General features: G+C 44.3%; 1 protein-coding gene across 1 annotated transcript in view; it reads left to right on the top strand.

The window, feature by feature from the left end:
- The window catches only part of LOC122810943 (interleukin-36 receptor antagonist protein-like), a 51,183-nt gene extending 39,989 nt beyond the window's left edge, over positions 1-11,194 (top strand). Inside the window, exon 2 of the mRNA XM_044082471.1 lies at positions 10,184-11,194. Within this exon, the coding sequence (XP_043938406.1) occupies positions 10,184-10,387 (204 nt within the window). The 3' untranslated portion in view covers positions 10,388-11,194. The remainder of the gene's footprint in view (positions 1-10,183) is intronic.
- The last annotated feature ends 219 nt before the right edge of the window (positions 11,195-11,413 follow it).

An 11,413-nucleotide genomic window follows, 5' to 3' on the forward strand; every position in this document is an offset into this window, starting at 1 on the left:
CTGACACAAGACCTGTGTGGTGGATGGACAACACATGATAGGCATACCTCTGTCCAGCAACAGGATAGGCCCACAGTAGTGAGCTGTGCAGACAGACTGCATTCCAAGGTACACTAGTATGTACACACACCCTGTAATACCAGTACTACACAAAGTATAACACAGCCCTACTCACAGTCTGTCTATAGTTCCTGATTCTCCTACAAATATGTGGCTGCTCTGAGTGTGCAGGTTCCCCTGCAAGAGGTATTGCTACCTGCTGTCTGTAACACTGATGCACACACACGGAGGATGTCCATCACACAGGGAATGTAAAGGGACCACACCCACATACTGTAGGGATTTATAGTGCGTTTTTGACATGACAGTGGTAATTGGAAGTAGTACACATGTGTAATTACACATATATGGCTATCTGGAAAAGTATATGTACATATATTTCCACCATATGTCCTGGACATGGAGTGTAAACCTACCCCAGCCCCTATAGTCCCAACGTTGTAGTGCAAGGGGATGTCAGGTATGTATAGCAGGTATATTACTAGACTATTGCTACTGTCATTGGGATTGTCTTCACAGACATGTGTGTGGAAGGTGACATCTGCTTATAACGTGTGCCATTGGCTACTGACAGACATCCTAAGGAAATCATTGTAAAGTACCGCCATTAGCATGCAATGCCCCTGTGGAGTGCAGCAGAGATATTGGCCACTATATGTGGAACTTCGGACACACCCTGTACACACAAACCTTTAGTGCACAACATGTGTACCAGGCCTGACAATATGGATGTAGACAACCATGTAGATGGGTATAACACATAACAACTAGTATACATTTGACACCATAGGTGTTGGATTCACACACTCCTGTCTGCCTTGACACATAATCACTACTGGTACAGGGGGTGCCATAGACACATACTACCCACTAGATATTGACATACATCTGTACAGCATCCCACTGCTTTGTCTGACATACATGTCTTTTAAGGGAGGCTCGGCAGCAGTACATCTGGCAAGTATCTGCATATGACATCTCACTGGTTAAGTACACTAAGCTGCTTGGCATGTAACAATGCACTGTGCAGGCTGCAGGCAGACTGGCTCAACACTGGCTTGCATCTCGTATGGGGGACTGCACATATACCTGCATATATATAGCAGGCTCAACAGCCATGTCACAGCACAGGGTAAGATACACCTGTGTGACAATGCATCACCACAACCAATGTGAACACAGCCACAGCCACATATGGAAAGCTAGCATAATATTACAGTATATGGACTATCTGTTCTATACCATCCTCATATGTGCCACTCACAGAATTACCCTACATATACTGGGCTGCTACACAGTTTAGTCTGATGGCTGTCTGTAGTATGGGACATGTGTGTGTATGGCTCTACAAACATGTATGTCAAAACGGTACCATACAGTGGGCAGCATGTAACATCTGATAGAAGGGGAGCTAGAACAATGACATCTAACACAGTCTTTACACAGGCTAAAGTACATATTAACAATACACACACTGCCGACATTCACCATCACTACACAGACCTCAGTACTTACAAACATCCACAGAATGCCAAGTTTATGTCAATAAATATAACCCCTACTGTACATGACATGTAGCAATCTGATATATCACTGGCTTGTTATCAAATATGATGACACTATTTATGGTGTACAGCACATATGCACCACTTCATGCACGACATATGTACAAAGGTTGACAGAGGTGTGCCTGACAGCACATACACAGGGCCAGTATAGACATGTTGCTGTGATAACCTCATAAAGTTTCCATTGTAATGGGGTTTGTTGCAACATATGTCCTATGAGGGATATGAAGTCAGTAACTGTATACGGCCTTCAGCATCTACAGACTGCAATCCTCACACTACCTTCTGCATTCCACAGATAGATGCACTGTGGCTAACACATGAAACCAAAGGCACAACACTGCCCAGTCTGCAGATGACCCTGCAGATGGAGATTCCTCATATACATGGAACTGACATGGCAGGTATTGTGACATGTACGATACGCATATCCAGACAAACACTGTTAAACCAACATTACTCCAAATGCAGTATAGCAGCACTTACAGTCTGTAGTTAGGTCAGGCACATCCCTTTCCTGTTTGTTGCCCTCTTTCCACAGTGTATGTTGTTAGAGGTAAATCCCCAATCCATCTAAGATGCTGTTTGCCAAACAACAGAGATCTAGTTCCTGCTCACAGTGACCGAAAAGGACCAACACCACCATGATGTTCCTAGGTATTGGAGTGTGTTTCCATGCAATTGGCTATGGAAATGTTATCAAAGCTGTTCCACATGCAATCAGCTAGGGGAGGGCTGCAATTCATTCAGGGCTGCAATTCGTGCAGAGACCATCAGCTGATCATGAGCATCACTTAAAATGCACATGCTGCGGCCTAAACAAGTTAGGTGTTGGTCTCCACATCCACCAGAGAGAGAGTGGCTGAGGCAGACAGAAGCAAATACATGTCAGGGAGGGGTGGGAGAGTAAAACTGAAGCATGTCTGTGTCACACACCTACCAGCCCAGGGTATCAAACCTCTGACAACTATGTAGTGCTATCACAGTTCTATGCACTTATTGGATGCGCCACATGGGTTACCTGCTGTGGAGCACTCAGAACATATATGTGATGGTGAGTGACATCTGCAACAGGGATACGGTAGATATACGGTAGGTGACGTACACGTGATTGTCTGCATGAACAGGTGCTAGCATCAACACAGGCACACTCACACAGGGACGCACACACATTGACACATTTGGCAGGGCCTGGAGTGCAACTCATCATTAGTGGGATTGCCAGAACACATCAGTGTGCAGGTATCACATGCACCACATGGGTCATACGGAGGTTGTATGGGCAAAGAGTATGAGGAGGTTTCAGACAACATGCTTCAGTACACCCTGGGGGGTTGTAGTGAGTGTGGATGTAGACATACACACCATACAACACACACATGAACACACAGGGTGCCAATTTTGACATGCATGGGTGCATGTCTGCACAGGTGTGTGGTGGTCAACTGTGCCAGCAGGCTGTACAAGGGTAGGCGATGGGTATACTTTGGCATCAGGCCACATGACAATGGTCTGCATTGTGGCTCAGGCCTATAGTTTCTGCATTTGCCCACACAGGTGGGTATTGCATTCCCCATTCAGTCACTTGGGTAACTATTGTGTGTGGCCAATGCTGTACATCACATGCCATGTATGTATTCCTTAGTCCATGACATGGATGGTGTCTGGGATGTGCACACCTCCCACAAGCATGTACAGTGACATGTGGAACTGTATCTGGGGTGTCTGGTCCATGTTGTGAACACAGATTATCATCAGATGTGCCAGTCTTGCCTACCTGTGGCAGGAGCTGGTAATGGGCAGCAGGTGTATGCTGCACCTACATTGATAGCATGCTAACAGCATTCCATGATGTCAGTGTAATCGGTCCATACAGGGCATGTTATCAGGAATGGTAAGTCCGTTGTTTGTCACATGTGAAGGCAGCACAGGTGGTGCAGGTGTCCATTGGGGAATATGGTGGAGGTGGATTGTCTGCATGTACGTGCATATTGGACAGATGGGCAGGGTGACATGCCCTCTGTAGCCCACTGCTATCACTGCATAGTTACTATCAGTGGCCAATATGCAGTGTACTACCCACATATTGGCTGTTGCCTCGGCATGTGTGTGCATATGACAAATGGGTTGAGTGTGTGTTCCAGGTAATAGTGGGGTTGCTAACTGTGATTGGCTGGCCTTGATGTCACATGTATGGGTATGGCTTTGCACCCCAGCCTCTCAGCTTATTTACATCTGTTATCCCTGTATGGTTGACATTGTGATACATAGTAGGGCCACCATAAAAGAAATAAGCAAAACCACCTCCACATTGCCCACAGGTGTCACACACTCACAACCACCTCTACGCAGGACACAAGTCACACACACACACCTGCCATGTCTGTTAGTAGAACTCCTACCTAACTAGTTCATTACACTACAGCAGTACGCAGTTTTGGTACACGCCACAGACATCACTGGAGTACTTTTTTCCCCAAAGGTGTATTCCACAATGAATAACATCAGCAGGATTACCAAAGTAGGGCATTTCAACTGTACTGCGAGTGACTAGCCTAAAATGCATTGCTCCACACAGACAGTGAGACACACACAAAACATTGACAACTGGCACGTGTGGGTACTGAACCCCTGACCAAGGCCTATATCACACTACAGCATGGAGCAGTTATAGGTCACACCACAGGGATTACTAAAGAACTTTCTTCCCAAAGTTGTATTTTACAATGAATGACATCAGCAGGATTGCCAAATTAGGGCATTTGAAATGTACTGCAAGTGAGTAGCCTATAATGCATTGCTCCATACACAGACATTGAAACACACACAAAACATCCAGAACTGCCATGGATGGTGATGGAACCATACCACAGTTCTAAATCACACTACAGCAGTACGTAGTTACAAGACACACTACAATGATTACTGAGCTACAACCTTCCTAGAGGTGTATTTTTAGGTGGGTGACATCAGCAGCCTTGCCAAAGTTGAGTACATGAATTCTAAGGAGTGTGAGTAGCCCAAAAAGCATTGCTCTCTACTCAGACACACACAGATTCATACACAAACACACAGTTGTCAGGTCTGGGATTAGAACACCTACCACACTAGAGCAGTACGCAGTTACAGGACACGTTACGGAGAATACCGAGTCATGATTTCCCCAGAGGTATATTTCTAGGTGAGTGACATAAGCAGCCTTGCCAAAGTTGAGTATATGAATTGTACGAAGTGTGAGTAGCATAAAAACCATTGCGCTTGACCCAATCAGACACACACATAGTTGCCAGGTCTGGGGTTAGAACACCTACTTAACTACTTTATCACACTACAGCAGTACACAGTTACAGGACATGCTACAGAGATTATTGGGCTATGACTTTCCCAGAGGCGTATTTCTAGGTGAGTGACATCAGCAGTCTTGCCAAAGTTGAGTATATGAATTGTACGGGGTGTGGGTAGCCTAAAAAGCATTGCTTTCTACTCAGTCAGACAAACACAGTTGCTAGGTCTGGGGTTAGAACACCTACCTAACAAGTTTGTCACACTACAGCAGTATATAGTTACAGGACACTCTACGGAGATTACTGGGCTATGATTTTGCCAAAGGTGTATTTCTAGGTGAGTGACATCAGCAGCCTTGCCAAAGTTCAGTATATAAATTGTACGGAGTGGGGGTAGCTCTCGACTCAGCCAGACACACAAACACAAATACACACAGTTGCCAGGTTGGGGGTTAGAACACCTACCTATTTTATCACACTACAGCAGTACGCAGTTACAGGATGCACTACGGAAGTTGCTGGGCAATACATTTCTCAGAGGTGTATTTCTAGGTGAGTGACATCAGTAGCCTTGCCAAAGGTGAGTATATGAATTGTATGGAGTGTGAGTAGCCTAAAACGCATTGCTTTCTACTCAGTCCGACACACACAGTTGCCAGGTCTGGGGTTAGAACATTTATCTAACTACTTTAACACATTATAGCAGTAAGCAGTTATGGGACACGCCATGGAGATTACTGAGCTATACTTCTCCCAAAGGTGTATTTAACATTGGATGACCTTGGCAGGCTTGTCATAATACTGTTGTGGGGAGGGCGGTGTGTGCATGGGACATAACCCATTCATGTAGGGGTTGATATGCCACATGCTAGCACACATGGGGTCATATGTCACAGGTACGTTTATATAGCTACTAGATGACTACTTCCTTGTACAGTCATGTTGCACAGCTGGCACATGCACAACATAGTCTGTCATGCCGACAGATACTGGTGTCTAGTATCTGCACTGAGTGACATCTGCACCTCATGTGTTTGGGGCCCTTTGGCTGTGTGCTGGCTGGAACAGGCCCAGATGGCACCTTGTCATGGTCACCTTCTTCCACACATCTATGTCCATCTACCTTTGGCTTATTATAGTGTGTTGTCCTTACATATATGTCTGTATTCCTATCCACTGTGCATGCAAGGCAGGAGTGGTGCATACTGACTTGTGTCTGCACTAAGAACTGCGACTGTCAGATATGTCTGGTTCACTGGTGTTTGCAGACATGGCCTTTGTATGTTTAAGTGTGTGAGCATGCCCAGTATGAGCATCTGTATTGCATGTGTGGATCAAGTCCAGGTAGTTAGTACTGTGGTGCTGACCTTTGTGTTGTACACTGGCAGGTAGCATGCTGTGTCTGCAGGGTATCCATCGGTCATTTGGCATTGACTGTTACTACATATCTGCATAGCGGGGGAGGACACCTGACTGTTTCTACATTTCAACACAGGAGTGGGGGGCACACCTGACTGTTACTATAAGTGTACATAGGATGAGGGGCACACCTGACACTTGTACACATTTGCTAGGACTGTACTGGTATGTCGAGTACTCCATTTCAGTCTGTAGTCTTACCTATCGTGCTGGCTAGAGGCATACCAGTGTACTACAGATCTTAGCTTTAATTACCTACATATTAGTTTCTGACTTCCTAGCCTTCACAACTTATATCCATTTGCCTGGCCTGCTGTAATCCGTCTGTGTAGGCCTGAGGGGTGGAGTTACCCATAGGGCTCATTCAGATGCCATAGTGCAGCATTTGTTTGTGTTTGTTTACACCTATCCTGCTGGCTGTAACTGTTGTTGGGTTTGTGATCCCCCCAACTGGCATGTGTGAGTCACTTACCTTGTGGGTGTCCTAGTATTGAGGGTGGTGCTGCAGGGCTGCCTATGTTGGATGGGCATAGTACACTCCCTGTACATGGTTAAGCACAGGTAGTGTCATGTTTGGCATCCCTTTTACACTATGTGTGAGTCAGAGAGATGCACCATTCCCTAGGTCCCTACTCTGTCAGTGCATGTGCTATGCATTGCCTCTTTGCCAAGGCCAGGGCATACTGGGCACACCTTCTTCTGCCTACTGGGGCAGGCTCAAATTGTTCCTCCTCTGAATCACTCTGTGCCTGTGCATGCCTTGGCAATTGTGGGGGGCTGTGTGGCCCTGCCCCATGCTGCTCCTGCTGCAATTGTTTCTGCAGGATCATATTGTGTAGCATGGCACATACAAGGACAATTTGGGTACATGTAGTTGGTGAGTACTGCAAGGCTCCACCAGATGTGTCCAGGCACTGAAACCATGACTTGAGCATCCCAAACACATGCTCTATTATGATTCGTGTTTGTGCGTGTGCCTCATTATGGAGTTCTTGCTCGGGTGTGTGTGCATTTCTGATGGGTGTCATCAGCCATGGCTCCAGTGCATATCCAGCATCCCTCACTAGGTGACCGTGTGGGATGTACCCATTGGCAAATGTCTGGTACAACTGCGTCAGATGCCAGATGTGGGGATCGTGGTAGTGTCCAGGGCAGTCAGCACACACATTCATTATTATGCCCTAGGAATTGCACACAACCTGGTAGTTGATGGAGGGGAAGCCCTTGCAGTTGATGTAGACCCTACCCCACTTACCAGGTGGTGCTCTGATACATATGTGCGTGCAGTCTGTTGCACCCACTACCTCAGGGTATTCTGCTATTTGGTGGAAGAGATGCATATTGCTGGCCAACACCTCACGGGTGATGGGGAAATATAAGTGCTCACCGACATGTGCTGATATGGCATCCAGGAACTGGTGGAGTACCCTGGATGCTGATGCCTGTGAAATCCCCATCATATCCTCAGTTGGCCTTTAGAAGGTACCTGTAGCTAGTATTCTCAGGCCTACACATACCTTAGTATCCACTGGGAGTGATTCCCCTCTGTTAGTTCTGTGTGTGAGGTGTGGACAGCACAGCTCAACAATTTGCTGTAGGAGGTCCCTGTCCACCCTATAGCAATCCACTATCTCCAGCTCATGTAGCCCTCGGTAGGTTACCCTGGATCTGTACACTCTTCTCCATCTCCTCACTGTGGGTTGCCCAGCAGCATTCACATCCTCACCACCCTCAGCCTCTTTCACATGCTGGTTTATGATAGCAAAATCAGCCCCTAACATTTTTTCTCTTGCTTTCATTTTGTAAAATTTCCCCATTGGTATACACCAGTGGTGCAGAGTTTTGGGGAAAAACAAGGGGGAAAGGTGTTTGCATCATTTGTAGTGGTGTGCTGGGCTGGGCTGGTCTGCTGCCTGTGCAATTGGCTGAGTCTGATACATTTCATTTGTCAGCTAAGCTAGTTCTCCTTGATTACCTTCCTACTGCTGTTTTCCCTTCCCATTGCCTCCCTGTTTAAGCCTGTGTGCGCTCCGTGCAAAAGGAGTGCTCAAATGTGCACAGAGCTGCTATTTCCTGGTTTAACTTTCTTTTTCTTCCTGTAAAACCCGGTGTGCAGTGCACACACCTGCTTACACTTTGTAAAGAGTGCTAGGCAGGTTTAGACACACCCCTAGCTTAGCTGTGCTAAGGTAGGAGCAATTCTCGAGCCACAGGGCTCCAATCCACTTACAGTATGCCTGACACACACCCCCATGATATCACCTATATAGTGTTGCACCCATCTGTTTATACTCTTACACTCTTGGGACCTGCCTCACACCCTGGGGAAATATGGGATTCACTAACCTTCCCCTCATTTGCATAGGATTGCCTGCTAATGTATAGTTACATGTCCCGCACTAAGCTGCCCCCTTAGCAACTATTACTCACTGGCCAGGTTGTCTTATGCCTGCCATTGACTTGCATGTCGGAATATGCTTTTAGTTAGAATGCCTATTTTAGGTTTATTTTATTATTTTCCCTCCAATCCCAGTTGCGCGCCACTGCCCTATGCTTAAACAGCCGAGATCGGCAAAAAAAAATTAAGTTATTTTTTTTTATTTTTTAAACAGTTTGCAATGCCAGTGGCCTTCTGCTTGGCCATTGACATGATTCCTCAATAATATACAGCCTTTATTTGGAGTTGTCATAGCTCCATTTTGTAGTTTGCAGAAATTTACTTGGTTACTAACCGAGTACATTTCTGCAGACTGTACTCACCCTGTACTGACAGCTGCCGGCTTCCTGGATCACAAATTACCCTTATTTGCATGGTTTTCACCTGCAAATGAGGGTAATTTGCATACAGGAGCTCGGTCTGTGCAGGATTAGTCTAGGAGCTTATGTGCATGTCCCAGGAGCTCGTTCCTGGATCGCACATCAGCTATATTGCCGAAAATAGCTCTTAGACTAATCCTGCACACTCTACCAGGCTTCGTAAACCCGGGGGTTAGTCTATATCTCTTAAGGTGATAAGCAATAAGAACAGCATTATAATGATGGAGAATAAATATATTCATTTGTCATGAGCAAGTCCAATTAGAATGTCCCTTTATTGGAGGCATTCTTTCTCTGTTTATTAAAGCCACTCAATCACCCACCACACTGTTACCAGAACAGTCCAGAAGCTGAATGCCCTATGTCTTATCCCTCACTGACAGACCCTATGTTTCATGTGATTACTTTAATGTGATGCACAGTGGCAAGTCAATGGTGAATCATTGAGGGAACTAGTTCATCTTTTATGCCTGCAGAACTTTAATGTATAATGCTAATATCATCAGTTGCAGTCCCAGGTGTGGGGCTCACACACAGTTCCCACATCAACAGCTGCAGTCCCAAGAATAGGAATTCTATGTCATTGGCTGCAGTCCCAGGTGTAGGGATCCCACTTCACTAACTGCAGTCCCACATCCTGACTCCCACATCATCAGTTGTTGTCCCACATGTAGGGCTCCCACATCAATAGGCATATGCATTGGTATATATATTTACCTCTGAAAGCAAACTGATTTTTGATGGATTCTAAAAGATATAGTACAGGCACCAGAGTTAGTGCTAATCAAACATAAATAAGTGGGTAAATGTTTGACAGTAAAAATTCTAGCCTCCCACTCTTTTTTTATTTAAAATTCTGTGATGGGAAATATATAAGCTGTGTGGGATAAAACACTGATAACTATTCTACAAATATATGGAAAGTAATTATTTTCAAAATAAGACTGCAGAGTATACTGTTGAATCCTTTTTAATCCAGCTTCCATCTAGCAGTCTTCTTTTTAACTTTATTTTTTTTTCTTCTCCATCAAACAGGAGCAACGACTGGAGAACCTGAAAAGCATAACTAGTAAAGAAATGTATCGTTTTATTTTCTATAAGTCTGGACAAGACTTTTCCACCAGGTTTGAGTCTGCTACCTTCCCAAAATGTTTCATCTGCACCTCGAGGATAGAAGAGGAGGAAGTACAGGTCACATCCCGAACACAAGACATGTTTTCCACATTCATGATGCTATAGAAGTGCCTTTCTTTAGTCTGAAAAGAAACTGAGCACACCAAATCAAAATAGCCTTGGTTTGTGAAGAGTTTATGTACAAAGTACATGAAGTAGCCAGAATCTCCATGAGATGAAAATGTGATCTTGTTTTGCCTTACTGCAGTTATTTAATGACCAAGAAATATTTAACTGACATTTTATTTTTTTTACTATTTTAAACCTGAATCTTCCTATTGTAATGTATAAACATTACTATCCGATTAAGATGTAGAAAGAGAGAGAAAGAGAGACTAACCCTAAAAATAGGATTCTCAGGCTGTGCCTGCAAATGGTCCATTGATATCAGTGCACTACCCCAGTAAACAAATATAAATAAATAAATGAAATAAATAAATGCCTTCTTGGCTTTCCTCCAACTGTTATACCTGCTATTGGTTAACTTATTCTCATTCCAATTGTTGCTATTTTTGACAACAGTAAAATCAAGCAGCATTGATGCACTCATCTCCCTGCTGCCTGGGCATGTTGAAGTGATAATCCAGACATTCATATCCAAAACTCCAGGTGACCCTTCTTGACTGCAACTATGAAGATATTGTAAACATCACAGTACTCTAAGAGGCATGCTTGTAGATATTGTAAACATTATAGTATTCTAAGTGATTTGTCTGTAGATATTGTAAACATCACAGTACTCTAAGATACCTGTTCATAGATATTGTAAACATCACAGTACTCTAAGAGACGTGTTTGTAGATATTGTAAACATTACAGTATTCTAATATATGTGTTTGTAGATATCATAAACATCACAGTACTGTAAGGTACCTATTCATAGATATTGTAAACATCACAGTACTCTAAGAGACATGTTTGTAGATATTGTAAACATTACAGTATTCTAAGAGATTTGTCTATAGATATTGTAAACATCACAGTACTCTAAGATGCCTGTTCACAGATATTGTAAACATCACAGTGCTCTAAGAGACGTGTCTGTAGGTATTTTTAACATTACAGTATTCTAAGAGATGTGTTCATAGATAT

The sequence above is a fragment of the Protopterus annectens genome, chromosome 9.part0 (assembly GCF_019279795.1).
Source record: "Protopterus annectens isolate FY-2018-M chromosome 9.part0, PAN1.0, whole genome shotgun sequence".
NCBI classification, from domain to species: Eukaryota; Metazoa; Chordata; order Ceratodontiformes; family Protopteridae; genus Protopterus; species Protopterus annectens.